Raw genomic sequence first — 20,634 nt, 5'->3', positions numbered from 1 at the left:
CGAATGGCCTCTTTCTGTACTGTAGGGATTCTATCATTCTATCATTTTATTCTTCATACTGATCTTGCTAAAAAGTGATTTTTTAACATTCAGACTGAACTCTTGGTCCTGGTTGGGTTTATTTGACAATTGTGGCGCTCCTGTATTATTTCAGTAGTTTTTAATCATGAACCGTCTTCCCTCTCTCTGAGCCTGTCTCTCCCATTGACAATGTTGTCAGTGAAGTAAAGTGGTTTGAACTTTCAGCAATAAAGTATTTGCTTTTGACCTTGAGTCTTGCACTAAATATTTAACAACGTGATGAATACTTTAGTTCTGTTCTAAACATGTGTGGTTTTCCGCTGAGATCTTTCATTGGATTTGGATTGAGATTCAGGTGAAATAAGTTTTCTGTTTTTGACATTCATGCTGATATTTTGCTGTCACCACAGAAATGAGAAATTTCACCTCTCTTTGCAGTGATGCACTGGCCACAGAGTCAGTGACCTGTCTCAATGGAGCACTTTCCCATCTGCGGAATATCTGGGAAGAAATAGGGATTCCAGAAGATCAGCGATTGCAAAGAACCGAAGTTGTTAAAAAGCATATCAAGGCAAGCAGCAAAAATTATTTTCAGAATTACTGTCACTCTAGTGAAACATTGTAAGATACATTGTGAGAAACTTTCATCGTCTGCTCAAACCAGGCAATCTATTTTGGTATTATTTCAAGTTTTGGATCTTCCTTTTGTTACTCTTGTTTCAGAGTGACTTTTTACTGTACAACATCAGGTTACACAACAGCAAAATTATCCCCATGTAATTTAAGCTGGATGTTGTCTAATATATTTTCACACATGGTCCCTTTCCAAAGGCAGATTGAAAATTAGTGGGAATGGGCCAAATAAAAATTACGCTCAATCTTTAAGCTACTTTGTTTGACAACAGCATGGAAATATGCAGAATAAAGTTTTAAAGTTTATTTATTCGTCACAAGTAGGGCTTACATTAACACTGCAATGAAATTACTGTGAAAATCCCCAGATGTTATAAAATATCACCTTGATTTAATTACAGATTCCTCCTCAATTTTTTAATTGAGTTATACTTTTAACAGAGGTCAGCTTTCTGATCTTGATGGTTTCTGAGTTTGAGAAGAGTTTATTCTCTGCTGATCTAACTTGCATCGCAGTCATCGCTGGCTGGCTGACTTTCTTTGTCTGTCTTCTGTGGTGTGTGGCTTTAAGCAACACAATCCTGCCAAAATTAATTGGGCCATCATGTGTATTTATGGTGAAACAGAATGTGGACAAATTCGACCATGTAAACAGTTGCCTGTGGTGCCCACAGCCTGTGGCATTTTAAAAAGCAAATGATGGCTGATTCCCAAATCTGAAACAAGCCTGCTATTTATCCCCCTCCATTTCCACATAGGGCTTATTGGATATGATGATTGCAGAGGAAGAAAATCTGAGACAACGGCTGAAAAAGAGTATTGACATGTGCCAGAAGGAACTGCATGCTGTATGCCAGGAACTCAACCTGGATCTATGTATGGTAAGAATAAATGTCATCACAAATCACCTGTTTTTGAATAGGAGGTTGTGGAAAAGAGGAACAAGACTCTCTCTTTCCAACCCTCCCACTCTTACTAACATTTCAAAATTGTCTGTGGCAGCCTGAAGATGAGGATTGCACAATGCTGCAACTGGAGAAAGATCTGCGAACACGGTTAGAGGTCCTCTTAAAGCAGAAGAAAGAGAGGATGCTGAAACTGAAGTGCCTTAAAGAACAAGATGAAGAGCTTTGTGACATTCTCTGTACAACAGCTTACCCCATTGATGCTGATGCTGTTCCTAGTCTTGAACAACTTGATGCATTTCGTGAGCATATTGCTTCACTTAATGTGGAAAAGGTAGAAAAATTTAAGATCTTGATGCAGAGTTAGCCGCAAAATACCAAGTCTGTAAAGTTGCATTTAACCAAGTTACCGAATATGCTATTTTTGAATTGCCCTATTAATCCCTACTGCTTTTAGTGTAAGTGAGGTGTTGCTGCTGTGATCTGAGTCATCTGCCTTCTGCGCAAAAGACTATGGATTCTGATCAATTCATTCTTTAGAATATAGAACAGTACAGCACGGTACAGGCCCTTCGGCCCTCGATGTTGTGCCGAGCTTTGTCCGAAACCATGATCAAGCTATCCCACTCCCTATCATCCTGGTGTGCTCCATGTGCCTATCCAATAACCTCTTGAAAGTTCCTAAAGTGTCCGACTCCACTATCACAGCAGGCAGTCCATTCCACACCCCAACCACTCTGAGTAAAGAACCTACTTCGGACATCCCTCCTATATCTCCCACCACGAACCTTATAGTTATGCCCCTAGTAACAGCTACACTCACCCGAGGAAATAGTCTCTGAATGTCCACTCTATCTATCCCCCTCATCATCTTATAAACCTCTATTAAGTCGCCTCTCATCCTCCTCTGCACTAAAGAGAAAAGCCCTAGCTCCCTCAACCTTTCCTCATAAGACCTACCCTCCAAACCAGGCAGCATCCTGGTAAATCTCCTCTGCACTCTCTCCAATGCTTCCACATCCTTCTTATAGTGAGGTGACCAGAACTGCACACACTATTCCAAATGTGGTCTCACCAAGGTCCTGTACAGTTGCAGCATAACCCCACGGCCCTTAAACTCAAACCCCCTGTTAATAAACGCTAACACACTATAGGCCTTCTTCACGGCTCTATCCACTTGAGTGGCAACCTTCAGAGATCTGTGGATATGAACCCCAAGATCTCTCTGTTTCTCCACATTCCTCAGAACCCTGCTGTTGACCCTGTAATCCGCATTCAAATTTGTCCTACCCAAATGAATCACCTCGCACTTATCAGTGTTAAACTCCATCTGCCATTTTTCGGCCCAGCTCTGCATCCTATCAATGTCTCTTTGCAGCCTACAACAGCCCTCCACCTCATCCACTACTCCACCAATCTTGGTGTCATCAGCAAATTTACTGACCCACCCTTCAGTCCCCTCCTCCAAGTCATTGATAAAAATCACAAATAGCAGAGGACCCAGCACTGATCCCTGTGGTACACCGCGGGTAACTGGTCTCCAGTCTGAAAATTTTCCATCCACCACCACCCTCTGTCTTCTATGAGATAGTAAGAAGTTTAACAACACCAGGTTAAAGTCCAACAGGTTTATTTGGTAGCAAAAGCCACACTCCACTTCTATGAGATAGCCAGTTACTTATCCAATCGGCCAAATTTCCCTCTATCCCACACCTCCTTACTTTCTTCATGAGCCTACCATGGGGAACCTTATCAAATGCCTTACTAAAATCCATGTATACGACATCAACTGCTCTGCCTTCATCTACACACTTAGTTACCACCTCAAAGAATTCAATCAAATTTGTGAGGCAAGACTTACCCTTCACGAATCCGTGCTGACTATCACGGATTAAGCTGCATCTTTCCAAATGGTCATAAATCCTATCCCTCAGGACCTTTTTCATTAACTTACTGACCACTGAAGTAAGACTAACCGGCCTATAATTACCAGGGTCATTCCTATTTCCTTTCTTGAACAGAGGAACAACATTCGCCACTCTCCAGTCCTCTGGCACAATCCCCGTGGAAAGTGAGGACCCAAAGATCAAAGCCAAAGGCTCTGCAATCTCATCCCTTGCCTCCCAAAGAATCCTAGGATATATCCCATCTGGCTCAGGGGACTTATCGACCCTCAGGTTTTTCAAAATTGCTAATGCACCTTCCCTCAGAACATCTACCTCCTCCAGCCTATCAGCTTGTATCCCACTCTCATCCTCAAAAACATGGTCCCTCTCCTTGGTGAACACTGAAGAAAAGTATTCATTCATCACCTCTCCTATCTCTTCTGACTCCATGCACAAGTTCCCACTACTATCCTTGACCGGCCCTAACCTCATCCTCGTCATTCTTTTATTTCTCACCATAAGAGTAAAAAACCTTGGGGTTTTCCTTGATCCGACGCGCCAAGGACTTCTCATGCCCCCTCCTAGCTCTCCTAAGCTAGAGATCTTTTTGAGACAGTTCTTTGCTGGGTAAAAGTGATTTGTTTTTTGTATTCGTTCATGGGTTGCCAGCATTGCTGGTAGAGCAAGTGTAGTCTCTATGAATGTTCACAATTTCACCCTGCATGAGATTTTGTGTGAATGGGTTTCTGGCGAGATATAGCTACAGTGTTGTTACGAAAGGAGTTCTGGGATTTTGAGCCATAGTAAAGGAATGGCACTTAGTTCTGAGTCAGCTTGGAGGGAAACCTGCAGGTGGTGGTGATGGTGTTACCACTGCGGCTCTTGTCTCTCTAGATGATGGAGATTGTGGGTTTGGAGGAGCCTTGGCAAGTTGCTGCAGTACATCTGGCATATAGTACACCCTGCTGCCACAGGGAATTACTATTTCAGTATGATAGGTGGGTTCCTGACCAAGCTGGCTGCTGTGTCCTGGATGTTGTCAGTCTTGGGTGATGTTGGAGCTGCACTCATCCATGTAAGAGGACAGTATTCCATTGCACCCTGACTTGTGCCGTGTAGGTGGTGGACCGGCTTTCAGATGTTGGAAATGAGTTACTCTCAGCAGAATTCCCAGCCTCTGACCTGTTCTTGTGGCTAGTGTATAAATGGCTTGTCCAGTTAGGCTTCTGGTCAATGGTAACCTCTTAGTGTGTTTTGCTGGGTAAAAGTGATTAAATTAGGTTGATGTAGAGAACAGGCGTGATCTAATTCAATGGTAGAGCAGGTTTGAGGGGCTGAATGGCCTAACCCTTTTCCTATGACGTGCTTCCTTTTTCTCATCAAGATATAACATATACCTAAATGTTGTACTATTTAACACTGTTAAATGTTGTACTATTTAACTCAGCCTATACTGTATAAACTAAACTTGAGATTTTCATGTACTGCGGATGAACCGTTAAGTCCCATAAAAGACCAATTTTGTTTTTAGGGACGCAGAAGGGCTGAGTTTGTTGAAACAAAGAAAAAAATAATTCTTTGTATGGAGGAACTTGATCAACTTCCAGATACCAGCTTTGAGAGAGATATTGTGTGTGAAGATGAGGATGCTTTCTGTCTGTCCAATGAAAACATTGTTGGTCTGAAAACGCTTCTTCAACAGGTATGTAAAAAACTTTGTGATGGAATTACATCTCTATAGAATCCTTCGTATCCTCCGAGCATCTGTATGCTTCAGTTCACTGTTTCCGAACTGTTGAGAAGAGTGATACCAAAGTCCTATAGGTAACTGTGGGATAAATCAGCAGCTTATTTTTGGGTGTCTTTAATGGGAATAAATGTGGATTTTTTTTGCTGAATTTTGTTGCTGGGTCTTTTGACCACCTGACCAGGCAGATGAAGCTGAATGATGGATTAGATGGAAATACTAAATACGATCAAGGCCAACAAAAGGTAAATGTGGCAGCGAACTGAAACCATTTCTGTCTTGCTCTCAGCTCGATTCCCACTTTGTGAATTCAGTATACTTGTTGCAAGCTGTGATTGCTTAGACATTTGCTTTAACCTGATGTTTGTACCGTGTATTTGTTTTAAATTTGAGAGATTTGCGCTGTATCTGTTCAGGCTGAAGCCTTTGGAGGTAAAAGTGCAGCTTGTTAACTGTCTCTCTCAGCCATTCTATAACACTATCATGTTTTATTTATGGGATAGCAAGTTGTTCATCACTTGCTGTTTCATTTATCTTTTACTCCAGTTAGTGGATATTACTGTCAACGCAAAACTTCACTTAACGTTTTTACAGTCTGTTAGCCAGGAGCTGTTAGCTCACTTCAGGGAAATTGAATCTAAGACTGCATTTATCAAACATCATATTTGCTGATGCAAACCAGCAATCATTTAATGAGTGCAAGCTGCTTGAAATGTGAGGCAGGGGTAAAACTTGCAACCCATTGAGCCTGCTCTCTCATTCGGTACAATCATGGCTGATCTTTATATGCAAACTCATTAATTTCCACTCCCTAACTTGGTTCATTTGGTAACTTATAGTCTGACAATCATTCAAGCTTGTTTCTAGAATTTGAGTCCAACTTTTTAGAAACCTAGGATTTGGACTTTTAAAATTTCTTTTAATGGGATGTGTGTGTCGCTGTTATTGCCCATATTTACCAGTGCATGGATTACGTTTATTTTATTGGGCTTCAGGACCTGGAGTTCAATCCAAACTTGACTGAAATTAGTGTTTTGTTTTTGCTGATTGTAAGTATGTTGCATAAACTAAACTTGGGGTAGTCTTAACCCAATACAAAATATTCCCTAATTCAGTATTCACAGGTATTGAGTTGATACAGTTCAAAGGCATTTTTAAAAGTTAACAAGTTTGTATTCTGCAAATAAGACATTGAATGTTGTAGAAATATAGTCCGTGTATTTTCTGTGGTAACTAAGGGTCTTTATTTCACATTGCATTCTAGTTGGAGGTGAAGAGAGTTCAGAATGAGACCAAATGCTCAGAACTGCGAGATCAAATAATTAACCTGTGGGACTGGCTGCAGGTTTCCCACGAAGAGCGTGATGCTTTTTCTGTACACATGGTTGGTTCTAGAGCGAAGACTTTGCAGGCAGTAAGTAGTGCCTCGTTAGCTGTTGAAATTTTGTTGAAAGCAAAGCTAGAATTTGTTGAAATAGTGGTAAGGCTGATAGCATTCTGTTATGTGTTCAAGTGCTACAACAACTGTTAATTGTAAGTAACTAATCACGTTAACCTTTCTGGCACTGAACTATTACAAGTGTGGAGTCTCATTCCTTTAAAATTTGAAGCCTTTAGATTTTATAATCAAATTAAAATTATTTTCCTTTCTTTTTGTCCCATTTTAGTGGCATTTTTTCTGTAACTGATTTGATATTGAACCTCTTTGGTCCTTTCTGTTTAACCATTAAATCTCATTAGTTAAGAAGGTGCCCTGTTGCTTGCTCTTTTCCTCACTGCACTTTCAGCAATTTTATGGGTAAATTTATGTTAAGATAATGGATCCAGAAGCAAACCTAACTAACAGTGGATACCATTAGATGCCTTGCCACACAACAAAGCCTATTGGATTATCATATGGATTATATGACACTTTATTTTTAGATTTAGCCATTTCCATTAAGTGTTCAACACCTTGGAAAATAAATTTCAGATATATTAACTACTTGCATGTTAATATTTGTAGAGTGAAAGCTCAGGCTTTTAAATCTCTTATCAATTGTGTTGTCCCCATTGATGAACCTTACCCACATCTACTGTTGCTGTCCAGCTGGGTCCACTGTGATCAGAACTGAGGCTCAGTCTTCCCTCCTCTCTCAATTTGCACATCTCCCCCCCCCCCCCCCCCCCCCCAAACCATGTAGCACCCTGTCCTCACAATTAGAATTAAGTAGATTTGCTCAAGAAAATTGGTCTAAATAAGTAGTTCTATCTAATGATTGAAAAGTAGGATGTTTAGATTCCATTTGGTATTTTGTTGAGGAGCAATCCATATTGCTGAATCAGTAATCAAGGTATGCTGTGGTCCAGTTGCAGATAGAGTTGCAGCGTCTGGAGGTACTGAAACAGCAGAACATGAAAAATGTGATTGAAGCAATCAGACAAGAGGTGGCAACATACTGGGAGAAATGTTTCTTCAGTTCTGCACAACGGCAAGCATTTACTCCGTACCACGATGGTTTGTTTCAATTTTCACTTTAAATGCTCATTTTGCTTGGAATAATCAGTTTAAAGCTTAGTGTCTGTTGAACACTGTATCTGCTTTCCTTTCTGTTGAACGCTGTACCTTTTTAGTTGGTATTCCCATGAGCTGTGTAGAACATAATGCATCTGATTGGATATGGGTACTGCAGCAGTTAGGCTGTGTTCCTTTCCCCTGTTTTATTTCAATTTGTATAATGTTTGGGAAAGTGGGGGAGGAGAAAGATAATTGCAGCAAGTTGATTGGAGGATAGATGTTTCATCATAACGAGGTTTGTTGCACAAACAATTACTGGAGAAATTGTCAGGGTGTAAAATTAAGTCATTCAGATCCCAGAACATTTCAGCCATCCTCTCGTCAGGCTATTATGAGTGAAATATTAACAAGTGCCTCTTGGTTTCCAAGAACAGTTGGTCTGTTAAGATCTGTGCATTTTCATATCAACTTCCAACTGGAACATTGGCTGAAGTACACATCTCAATATTGGCAAGTTAAATTTGGGTTGGATGGGGGGATGTAATGGATGTTCATCTGATATAATGCAATGACTCATTCCATTCAATTGCCAGTATGCTTCAAGTCCCAGAGTAGGGCAAAGGTATCTGAAACTGCAGTGTATCTAAGCTTTAGGGAAATGACGAGAGGAAAAGTCATAGAATCCCAACAGTGCAAAAGGAGGCCATTTGAGCCTGGACTGACAACAATCCCACCCAAGCCCTATCCTCGGGACCCCTTGTCTTTATCTTGATAATCCCCTGACACCAATGGGCAATTTAGCATGGCCAATCTACCGAGCTTGGACTGACAACAATCCCACCCAAGCCCTATCCTTGGGACCCCATGTATTTACCCTGATAATCCCCTGACACTAACAGGCAATTTGGCATGGCCAGTCAACCAAACCTGCACATCTTTGGAGTGTGGGAGGAAACCGGAGAACCTGGAGGAAACCCATGCAGACACGGGGAGAATGTGCAAACTCCACACAGACAGTGACCCAAGGCCGGAATTGAACCCGGATCGCTGGCTCTGAGGCAGCCATGCTAACCACTGTGTCATCGTGCTGTCCCCGAAAAGAATAACTAATTTGTGTCTGTACTTCATTGTTAGCACTAGGCAATAGAAATGGTAACCAAAATAAGGAATTTAAAAAAAAGAATGGGCAAAAATAATGGTAAGTATGTGTGATATCAAGTTGGAGGAATGTTAGTATTCTCTTCTAGTTTTGGGAATTCGTGTTAAGATAATTCATAAACCTAATCCTCTTGTGTTGGAAATTGAGTGGATTAAACTTTTCACAGCATTTGGGCTCGTATATTTACAATCTCCAAATTGCAACTTGAAATTCGGCATTTTTGTTGAAATTTAGTTTAGATTGGTGTAATATAAACTCTACTGGATTTATTTGTTTTTTTCATTCTCGAAAGAGGACTACACAGAGGACTCGCTGCAGCTGCATAATCTGGAGCTCAATCGACTAAAGCAGTATTACCAAACACACCAGCAACTGTTTGACGGTGTCTGCAAGTGGGAAGAAAATTGGAAGCTTTATCTGAGTTTTGAGGTGAGATGCTAAAATTTATATAGACTAGGACTTGGATCCTGTTACTAAGATCATTGTGATTTAAGCAGATTGTATTGTAATTTTACTGTCACTCAAACCCCTACCAATGATGGAATTCCTGCTCGAGCAACAAGATTAGAGGCTACTCTTGTTGCTCAAACCCAAGGCTACCACTTTGACTTGATCAGCTCGGTTAACCAGGTTGAAGGAGACATCAAAAGTGAAACTATTTTTAAACTGTTCTTTTTGCAGAAGAAAGCAGCAGACCCAAACCGCTTCACCAATCGGGGGGGCAATCTATTGAAAGAGGAGAAGCAGAGAACAAAGCTCTACAAAATGCTGCCTAAAGTATGTGACGCAGTGTCTATGTCTCAAATATCATATATAAAAACCGTGGTTTACGTGAATATTCCAATAATGGCACTAGTGACACTCTTTGATACTCATTACCAATGTCATTGCAGTAAAATTGGCTGTCTTTATTTAAGCAGAGTGGGTGAACACTCGAGTAAAAGTATCTGCTGAATGAGACTCATTCTGATTTGAAAATGAACTCAGCAGGAATCGATACTAACACATAGTTTTAAAAATCTGATACAGCAAATATATAATTTAAGTCTGGTCTGTCATATAATTAGATTATGGAATTTCCTTTTACCTGACTTTGCATATCATCTGCAGTAGCATATCGCTTATAGGCAACACGGTGGCACAGTGGTTTGTACTGCTGCCTCACAGTGCCAGGGACCAGGGTTTGATTCCGGCCTCTGGTCACTCTCTGCACATTCTGCCTGTGTTTGCGTGGAATTCCTTCGGGTGCTCCGGTTTCCTCCCAGTCTGAAAGATGTGCTGGTTAAGTGCGTTGACCATGCTAAATTCTCCCTCAGTGTACCCGAACAGGTGCCGGAGTGTGGTGACTAGGGGATTTTCACAGTGCCTTCATTGCAGTGTTAATGTAAGCCAAATTGTGATGCTAATAAATAAACTTTATTTAACTTTATAAACTTTATGAAATGAAAGTCTACATATCATAGAATCCCTACAGTACAGTACAGAAGGAGGCTATTTGGCCCATCGAGTTTGCATCGACCACAATCCCACCCAAATCCTATTCCCGCAACCCCACACATTTTACCCTGCTAATCCCGATGCCAACAGACAATTTAGCATGGCCAATCAACCCGCACATCTTTGGACTGTGGGAGGAAACCCACGCAGACATGGGGAGAACGTGCAAACTCCACACAGACAGTGACCCAAGCCTGGAATTGAACCTGGGACCCTGGTGCTAGCAGCTGTGCTAACCACTGTGCCACCCCATCCTGAAATTTTAATTTGACTCCACATTTACTAACCTTTGGAAGAGTTTTACACTTCCACTGCCCTTTTGTGTTTGCTGATTTCATGCCTGACTGTCCTAGCTCTACTTTGTGTGATTGTCTCCTTATTCTGATATGTCCTGGCAGAACAAATTACTTTTGTCTACCTATCCTCTAAGGCCAATTTATACTTTGCAATGCAGTGCCCGGAACAGAATATAATGTCCCAGGTGAAGTCTTTGTATAACTGAAGTCATGCTGCGTGTCTTCCAACCATCTTATCAAAAGCCAACATTTCATTAGTGTTTTTGTACTTGTGCAATAGCTTTGATTTGTTTATTGAATTAAATCATTTCCTGATGTCTTTTACCACTGAAATATTTCAATTTGCCTGTCTTGGAAGCAGATTACCTCATTAAAAGCTCAATCGCAAGCCAAATAATAACATCTGAGATGCAGGGCAATATTTCAGTTAAATCTATAAAAAGGACTTTACGTTTTCTGAAAGGAAATTAACAAATTACCTTTTATTTTAGCTGGAAGAAGAGTTGAAAGTTCAGATTGATGCTTGGGAGCAGGAGCATCATTCCCAGTTTCAGGTCAATGGACAAAATTTTATGGATTATGTGACAGAACAATGGGAGTTGCATAGATTGGAAAAAGAGCGAGAGAAACAAGAACGGGTGAGGTTGAACTTTAACTTAACTTTGTTCTTATGCTGTTAAGTGATATGGGTTTATCCTTGGATCTTTGCCAGTGTTACTTCCGAGTTAGCCTTTAGGAAGGAACAGTTCCTTCCCTTCTGCAAAAAAAATCTAACTGAGATTAAGTCTGCAAAGTGCTGACGAAAAATTGAATAATATGCTGATGTAGTGTGCAACTAGACCTGACATTGAATGTTGTTTCGCACATCTTCACTGAATTGCTTCAGGCTTCCCTCGAGAGTTTAACTCTTTTTCCAGGGCCTAAGAGGCTTTTTAATCTCCTCCAGTGGAACACTCAGTCCCCAGAGGTGAAGGAATCTGTTCCCACTGGACTGGACATTTAGGAAACAGACTCTCATTCATTCCACTTAATCATAGCCATTATAGAATCCAAAGATGATCAGATATTGTATCAAAATCCCATGCAATGACAGCAGGTGATTGGGAGATAACAGGATGTTGTCTGTACTGCAGCAACTGAAAAAGAGCAAGCTGATTGAAGAAGAAATGCTGTATGGAAGTGCCCCCAAAACTCCAAGCAAGCGACGGCTTAATACACTAAATACCCCAGGGAAATTACGGAAGGTAAGAACATTCAAAAACTGTTGTTATCTTGACCTTTTTGACCGCGCACTAGATGCATATTCACTGAGTAATAAATACAAGTTATTTTCAATTTTGGAAATTACGTATTCGCACAAGCCTGCTGGTCATTGACAGCTTTGGTGTGGGTTGCATATTAGTATCTTCCATATGAATGACTACTGATAAAAGTTCTGTGTTTGCATCTATCTGACTCAATGTATCTGTTATTGAGCCAGTAATAGTAAGAAATTCAAATTCTGACTAAATCTACTGAGGTTGAGTCACTTATTGCTTTGCATTACTCCAAAATATCCATAATCATCAATTGTTAAAATTCACGCTTTTTGTGCTTCACATTGTGGCAATTAAAAATTAGGATATCCCTGCATGTTTGTTGAGTTGCAAAGCATGGATCATACAAGAGCACTGTTTGTCATCCTGTGTTGCTTCTGCTGAGCTACAAGTCTAAGCTTTGGATGTGTTTTTAAATGGGAATTCTGTGTTGCCACTAAAACCTAGTTTGTGCTTGATGTGCTGTTACACTTTTTGCCGCACAGACCTTTGCATTAATATTTCCTCCTCTTTCTGGCTTTGTCTTAGCTAAATGGTACGTCGATCACCACCCCAAACAGCACCCTCCGCTCTGCCATTGGCGGTAGCATCTGTTACTCACCCATCACCCGACCCCCACTGTCTGGACGCAAGGTCAGTCACCAGTCTGCATGTCTTATTTTGCTTTCTGGGTAAATATGCAGCCAGGTGTCTGTTTATGACTAAGATCACAATTAAAGAATTCAATGCCTCCAATTATTAGAATATATTCTGAATTTTAAAAATAATTGACAACTACAGAAGTTACTTTGCTGTTTGTGCCCACTATTAATCTCGACCTTGGGTTAAGACTCGAGTGATATAATTTCAAATACTGACCTTTTCTTTGTCTTGCTAGTCTTTGCTGGGAAAGGGAGGGAATCAAATATAAAAAGAATGTTTTTTAGTGGTGGTGTTTTCAGTATTTCCAATCTAACTCGTTCCTTTCCTGCTCTTCTTAGCCAGGGCAATCTCTGCGTACACCAGGGCATTCAGCTACAAAGCCCCCACGTCTTGGTCTGATTGAAAGGAACAAAGAGAATATTTCTCACCTAAATGCAACAGCAATGAGTGGTGCGTCCGCCATCTCCACCCCACAGCATAATCTCAGCGTAAATTCAGTTGCCACCACTTATTCTGAGTTTGCGGTAATTTACTTTTTTGCAGTCATCTACCAATCGCTGTGGCAGCACACAGTTGGTATTGGAGGATAAGTTTGAGAAGTAGCATAAAGTTTTTTCCTTAGCTGATTAAAAAGGGAAATGATAATAAAGAATTGTCCAGTCAAATTGTTTCTTTTACATATTGATTTCAAATCATTATTATCACAGTTTTCACAGCTATGAGTTGACCAGTTTGTATGTGGGGACTGATCTGGATTTTCATCCAGTTTATGATGGATATTGTGTTGCATGTTCTGCGAGTAGTGGAAATGTAGTTTCAGTGCGATTCATTATTTCCCAAAACTTCAGCTTTGCTTCAAAAGTGCAGCTTGTTTTAGTAGCGTTATGCTGCATAGGTTTAAATGTTAGATTATTTCTATGCACATTTACTACTGTTGCTTGGCCTAAACCCCAGCTCAACAATTTACTAATATAGTAAATCAGTTCATACCTACAGTTCTTAGGAAATCTTTAATTTTATTGTATCTTGTCCCATCTAGTGAGAGACCTTTCAATCCCCAGAGTGCATCAAAAACTAGAGGGCACAGATTCAAAATTATGGGCAAATGGAGTAGCAGTGATGTGAGGAAAACCCACAGGATGGCTGGAGTCTGGAATGAACTTCATGAAAGGGCGGTAGAGGCAGGTTCTATTGAGCCTTTCAAAAGGGGATTGGATTGCTGTCTGAAAAGAAGTAACATACAAGGTTACAGAGATAAAGCAGGGTAGTGAGATTGGGTAGAATGCTCTTTCAGTGAGCCAGTGCAGACTTGTTGGGCTGAATGGACGCCTGCGCTATAAAGATTCTGAGATTTGGTGGATTTATTTTAATGGTGTCAAAGAGTTTATAAGTGGTAGTGTAAAACCTTTGTGTTCTTGAGTTGAGACACCTTGGGCAGAAGGAGTTTGCAGTGAATAATCCCTCTTCTCTCCATAACCAGTTGCTGTTGGAAACTTGATAACTTATTTTATTCTGTGTTTGTAGATGGATTCAGCTCCACAGTAGGAGCCTGCACAAATATACAGCAGCACTTTGCAGGTCGGTATGGTAATCCACCATTGAGGATTTCCAAACTCGTAATGCGAACTAGAGCCTTAAACCCATTAACTACATAGTCCTGTTTTCATAGCTGTAGTTTCAAAGTGCTCTAATACATGTTCGCTGTGATTAGAAAAGTTTATCAAACTGGGTTCACATTCTTCACAAGCTGAGGGTCAGGCTCCTTCACCTGAAACACTTTCTGCAACTAGAGGCAGTCGTGCACCGAGACTAACACACAAGCGTTCTGTGTACAATTACTTCTCTAACAGCTAGTCTGGATGTTGCATTGCCAAACTTTGTCAATGTAGAAATGAGCAGGAAATTGCAAGTGTTTTTGTCCATTACCTATTAATTCTCAGAACTTTTTTCCTATATAATTCACTATACTCCCATCTAGGACAGTTGAATATTAGATTAGAGTTCCTAGTTCCTGACTGTGTGCTGCCATTTTGTTTTCTTGTGTATGCTGATTTTTTTTTTTAAGGCATGCTTGCATGAAAGCTGTTTTATCTGTGTTGTTTGGCTGTCCACCTGCGTCATTACTTGCCGTTGCCAACTTAGCATCCTTACCCTATGGCTATCTTACCGTAATGCTTTCAAGACTACAGGAATAACTACCCAGTAATACTTTACCCTCCCCCTTTTTTGGGTCCTCTGACATGTGCTTCCTATAATGAAACAATAAAATATTTTGATCTTTTGCTGATCATTAAAATGCTAACTGTTGTACAATATTGATGGAGGTGAAGATGGGCACACACCAACCCATGTACGGGGGCGGCATAGTGGTTAGCACTGCTGCCTCACAGCGGTAGGGACCTGGGTTCAATTCCCGGCTTGGGTCACTGTCTGTGTGGAGTCTGCACGTTCTCCTTGTGACTGCGTGTGTTTCCTCCGGGTGCTCCAGTTTCCTCCCCCAGCCCGAAAGACGTGCTGGTTAGGTGCATTGGCCATGCTAAATTCTCCCTCAGTGTACCCGAACAGGCGCCGGAGTGTGGTGACGAGGGAATTCTCACAGTAACTTCATTGCAGTGTTAATATAAGCCTACTTGTGACTAATAAATATACTTTAACTTTAATGTTCAAATTTTGTATGCATCATATAACAAATACTGTCTATCTTCACAAATTCCAATCAAATTTTGTACCTGTGCTACTTTTGGAAAAGGTACGAATGTAGCTGATGCCCTTTTTCTATCTACATACACGGATTTGTTTCCTTTTGATGGCAATATTCTGTTTCATATGCCAACTGAAATTCGTGTAATGAACCTGGATGATTCTTGATGGTAGGTAGCTGACCTGCTTTTGCGACCCATGTGTTCCGACTAGAGGCAAAAGACGGTCAAGAATCACTTTTGCTCTGTTTCTATTTAGTGTTTCCCTTCACCTCAATTGGTTAGTGTAGCGTGTGGAATATTGTAACTGCACACTAACCAATCCCTTTACTGGCTTTGTTCTCTTCGTTTTGCCTGCTTGACATGTCTTTCCTTTTCATTCCGTGCACTAGCATGTTCCGAGTCAGCAAAAATTTGGTTTAGTTTTCATTCGACTAAATCAGCATTTCAAATCTGGTATTTTCCAAGGTAGGTATATTGGTTCAGTAGTAATACTCTATTCTCAAGAAACACTGCTCCCAGGGATTGGTAGATGGCACTGCTTTAATGGTTGATCTGGATTCTTTGCTTTTGTAGCATTTGGGTAAATTGTGCACCTGCAAAGACTGCAGTTTCTCCATTGTTTTTCCAACTTTGCTTCACAACTTCATTTTTGCTGTTTCACTAATGCAATGTCAATCCAATATATCAAATAGTTTGAGCTACAAGAAATGATTGGAGAACTGAAGGACTATTGTTTAAAATATCGCCAAAGTGTCTAGCCATTTCTTAGGTCATTTGATTGCTTCAGTTGTTTGGGGCAGTGAATCACTAATCATTCCAAAAATATAGGAGTCAGCTGATCTCAGTCAGGGTATGACTGTAGCGCTGCTGTATTGGTTGCAATGTTTGGGAAAGGGAGGCAAAATTGACCTGGATCCTACACTTGAGCAGGAGATTATTCAGCCCCTTGAGTCTGTTCCATCATAATAGATAAACTATGATCTAAAATCTCAACTCCATTTACCTGTCCTCCAGAGAATTCGAGATTTCCATTACTCATTCCTGATTTCATTCCTGAAAAAAAAACTTATACTCTTAGTTCTAAATTACTCTGCCCGAGGAGATAGTGTTTTTGTATCTTTTCTATCAAAACCTTCAATTGTTTTAAGCACCTGAATCAGATTAGCCATCCATCATCTTGCCTCAGAGATACAAATTTAAGTTTTGGTAACCAGTCCTCTTAATTTAGTCCCTGATATAATTCTGGTGAATCTGAATCTGTCCTGTTACCTCTCCAGAGCAACCTGATCCTATGGGTCATTTCAGAGGCGGCAGAAGGAATGGTATTGGTGGGTAAAAGAAGTGGAGGTTGTACTAGAGTTAGAATTGAAGTCTCTTGTTCCCCCAATCAAATTTTAGTTAAATTTGGAGTTTACAACATTGGGTTCACAATTTTTTGTCATCACTAATTGATTAAATTTAACCATACAGTAATCCTGTTTCTTATTGTCGAGTGTAAACGGTGTTATCACCAAGTCTCTTCCATACTGGTGTAATTAAGGTTTTCAGCATTTTCCTTTACTATAAAATTATCTGACATGTCATTCACCTGTTGGTGTTTCAATATATCTAAGTTTTTGCTTCAATCTGATGCCTCCCACTGTATTTTAATGTCCTGCGCTATTAGGAGTATTGTTACTAAGCATCATAATGTTGTAACTTGGTTGCGAGAGCATCTGAGAACATTTTGAATCTGACCTGCACTGCAAGCAAAGTTGTACCTAATGGCTTTTGGGTCATGGCGTTCGCTGCTTTCCTGATGAAAAAGTATTGGTATCATACACCTCCCCATCTCATTTGCCAGTTTTCTTTTTTAGAAACCTCTCTGATACATGACATGAGTTCTATCAATGCCTCCCTACTGGAATGCTGAAGTATCTGCTGGAATCATGGGAAAAGGTCTTTTTTTTGAGAATGTGCTGGCTGAAGGGCATATCTTTGAAATTTGTCTGAGATGATATGTCCTTCTAATGTATTTTGCTAATTTAATCTGTCAACCTCACGTGTTTGCTTTCCTTTTTCAGCGAGAACTTTCAAAAGCTTCCAAATTTGATTGTCGATCACGAATTCTCAACTCGACAACTACCAACATTCCTACCTGAGCCAGTAGCAAGAAACGGGTGGGGAACTAGACTGCTTTGAAATGAAAGAATGCACCTGCACAAAATGAAGTCTGTGTATACTGTATACATGTTGCAATAGAGCTGGCATGTTAGGATATATATTACTTCAAACTGTAAACGGCCGATTATGTGAAAAATGCTACAGATGAACACAAGTGAAAATGGAAAGCTTTACTTTTGCTGTGCAGCCTAAGTCATTGCCAAAATGGGGAATTAGTGAATATGGACACTATTTTTAGATGTGTTTTTAATATAAAGAATTTCAAATGGATGTTCCCATTCAATAGCCCTAATGTTGAAATTAATTATAAAATACTAGTATTCCTGCTGCTTCTAGAAGTCACCTTCTGGTAAGCTCTTGGGAGCAGAGGACGGAGAAGGATAAATGATCTGGAATTTCCAGGGCTGAGCTACAAAAGTATTTGATCCACAAAACTGTCTTGTCCAAGTTCAATTTTAAGTATTGTAATTTTTCAGCTGTAATTTATGCCAATGCTTTTTAAAATTGCAATTATCAATTTTTGATCATAGATCATTCTAATCCAATTATCTTCCAACTTCAGAGGAGTCTGACATAATTTCCTGGTTCATTCTAAATGAGAAAAACCCAAACCCTTCACTCTGGTGCTCAATGTTTCCCTAATTTAATGTGTTTGTGTGGAGTGCCAAATTTAATGAAATGTAGGAAAGCAATCTCCACACAGCCTGTAACTCTACTATATTTAACCTTCTCTTGCATCATTTAATAGAGATGAAACGACACCAGTGTAATTGACTGTGCCAATTAAATAGTTGTGAATTAAATTACATATTTTTTCATTTGCCAAGTGAAGATCTTAAGATTAATCCAAATTAGACCTTGCATTTTTATTCTATGTTGACATCTAATTGGCTGTAAATTTCATGACCTATCCCATGTTCCTTCTGGTTGCTTTTTCACATAATAATATGGTTTTTATGATTTTGTATTGTACCTAGTTTAAATATTTTCTGCACACAAATTGTGTAAATATTCTTTTATTAAGCTAATCATGGAAATTTGCACCTTTTTACATTTTCATTTATTTATTCATATGTTGGCCTTTTCTTTCTTTGTTATTTACCGATATGCTGTAAAATAGTGTGAGAGGGGCCTTTAAACACTAACCATAATTTCATAGTGTGCTGCAGAGTTTGTTTAGGTAGTTGCTCCCACATAGTCCTCTCTGGAATGGCATCATTTTATCTGCTATTTGTGAAGATTCTTGTTTTTGGTACATGTTGCATAGTCTTCCTATATCTGCCTGAATTGGTTCATGGCTTTAGTACTGCATTTATTCAATCTTGGAGTGACGAATTTTCAATCCTAGAGCAGGTTTTAAATTTTATTTAGGTTAAAAGGGAAGGAGAGCCTAGGTGGAGTTCTATGTTGATTTGTTTGCATTTTTCAAAAAAAGATATGTAAAATCATTTGTTCCTGTTCTAACTTCTGTGAAGCCCGATTACATTGGCTCTGATGAAGCTCTGAACAAATTGTGCGTCGATTGCCATATAGATACCATAATTTTAGACTTGCCACCGAGCTAATCTGGGAGTCGGACAGTGCTGCAAAGCACCATATTTTCTGCTCTGGGACCTGTGAAGCTGAGTGCTGGACAATTGGGAGAACCCTGGCTCTTGAGGCCAGAAATCAGGCTTTTTTAAAAAAATGAATGAGAATCTTAATGTATGACATTTGGCAGTTGACGTGTGCACTACAAATTAGGATGTAAAAATTCACATTTATATTGAATTCCAAATTTTCTTGCCATCCCATTCAGGTCACAAACGTTGATGGATGTTGACCACTCCATTTTGTTTGTCATCTAGTTGTGTAGTCTAATTTAAAATTATGCAGCAGGTCCATCAGCAGAAGCTGTTGTTAAAAGGCCTACATCTGGAATGTTCACTGGCCCTTCCTCTTCAGATGCTGATGGTGTTAGTGGTTGACAGTCTTATTCTGTTATGTTCATATTTCACTCTGCTAGCACAATTCTGAAAAATTGGGAGCTTTGAAAACAATATAAAAGAATATTCTGAAATACTACTCTTCACTTTTCCTTCCTCATTGGATTATTTATTCTAATTTACCAAACGCTTGTCCTGTACCCATTCATGAACAAAATCACAGGCCGTGATAATTTAAATCATTTTATGTTTTGAATAGAGCTGCCTGCCATGAGAGGAATGCATAGGCAATACGGACAAACAAAATAGTGCATACATTTGGATTGCAATATTTCTGCAAAACTCTCTGTCTCTGTTTTAATTCAAAGTCTATTGATCTAAATTGTTCCTGCTAGCACTTTTGGGCACTATTTTCATTTTAAAAGATTGTAAGTATCTTTTTGTAAAATCTATAAACATCCAATATGTTAAGGAGTCGGCAAGATACCAGATTCGGGCACTGATCTGTGCTGAATCTGCCAATTTCAGCCAGTGGGGTGGTGGTAATGAAGTCAAATAGGACTATCCAGTAACTCATAATAATGGCAAGATTTCACCACACCACATTATTATGCATCATAGCCTGGGCCGTTGAAGGGTTGCAGGTACCTTGGAGCTCTAAGAGCAGGTGGGAGAAATATTTTTGGTTTACTAAAAAAAGCTACAAATGTTAGCATTGAACACATATGTCAATTCTGACCATTGGTTTTGAGCATATCTTTAAACTGTACAGTGCTATGTAATAAACCATTACAATTGAAACTCTTTTTGGTTTGCATGTCCACTAATTAAGTATGCAATTTATCTTCTGTTGCCCACAGAGCTGTTGAAACCTTAGCAGCGAATCAGCCATTGCTGCTTTGTTATCCAATTTATAATCATGTTTAGTCTTTGTAATAATGTTAATTATGAGTAATTGAATTTGAGGTCTTTGAGGATTGCATGCACTAGAATATTGGAACAGTACCAGGCTCACTGCATTACTGGCAATAGAGGTCAGGTTGGAAATCTGCTGTGTGCTTGCTTTTAAATGATTCCAGAAGCCTACCCTGCTGCAACGTGAATTACACTTTGTATTTACGATCATGATTCTGCCCTGAAGTTGGAAGAACTAACTTTTCCATCACTAATTCATAACTGTCATGGACAGTAAATGTTTCACTGCCTGTGATTAGTGTGTGTATTCTTACACTGTGATTATCCTAA

The 20,634-nt window shown here is 39.7% G+C and overlaps 1 protein-coding gene across 1 annotated transcript; it reads left to right on the top strand.

Moving 5' to 3' along the window:
- Positions 1-431: 431 nt before the first annotated feature.
- On the top strand, positions 432-20,193 carry prc1b (protein regulator of cytokinesis 1b; the record flags this gene model as incomplete). Its single annotated transcript, XM_078207186.1, has 13 exons — positions 432-592; positions 1,413-1,535; positions 1,657-1,893; positions 4,977-5,147; positions 6,457-6,606; positions 7,542-7,689; positions 9,141-9,277; positions 9,530-9,625; positions 11,133-11,279; positions 11,775-11,885; positions 12,486-12,590; positions 12,938-13,123; positions 17,365-20,193. Coding segments are annotated over 13 exons (1,850 nt in total), but the record flags the coding sequence as incomplete, so codon positions are not given.
- Between the last annotated feature and the right edge of the window lie 441 nt (positions 20,194-20,634).

This window comes from Mustelus asterias, unplaced genomic scaffold (genome assembly GCF_964213995.1).
Source record: "Mustelus asterias unplaced genomic scaffold, sMusAst1.hap1.1 HAP1_SCAFFOLD_2113, whole genome shotgun sequence".
Taxonomy (NCBI): Eukaryota; Metazoa; Chordata; class Chondrichthyes; order Carcharhiniformes; family Triakidae; genus Mustelus; species Mustelus asterias.
This window is presented reverse-complemented; position numbering and strand designations above follow the sequence as displayed.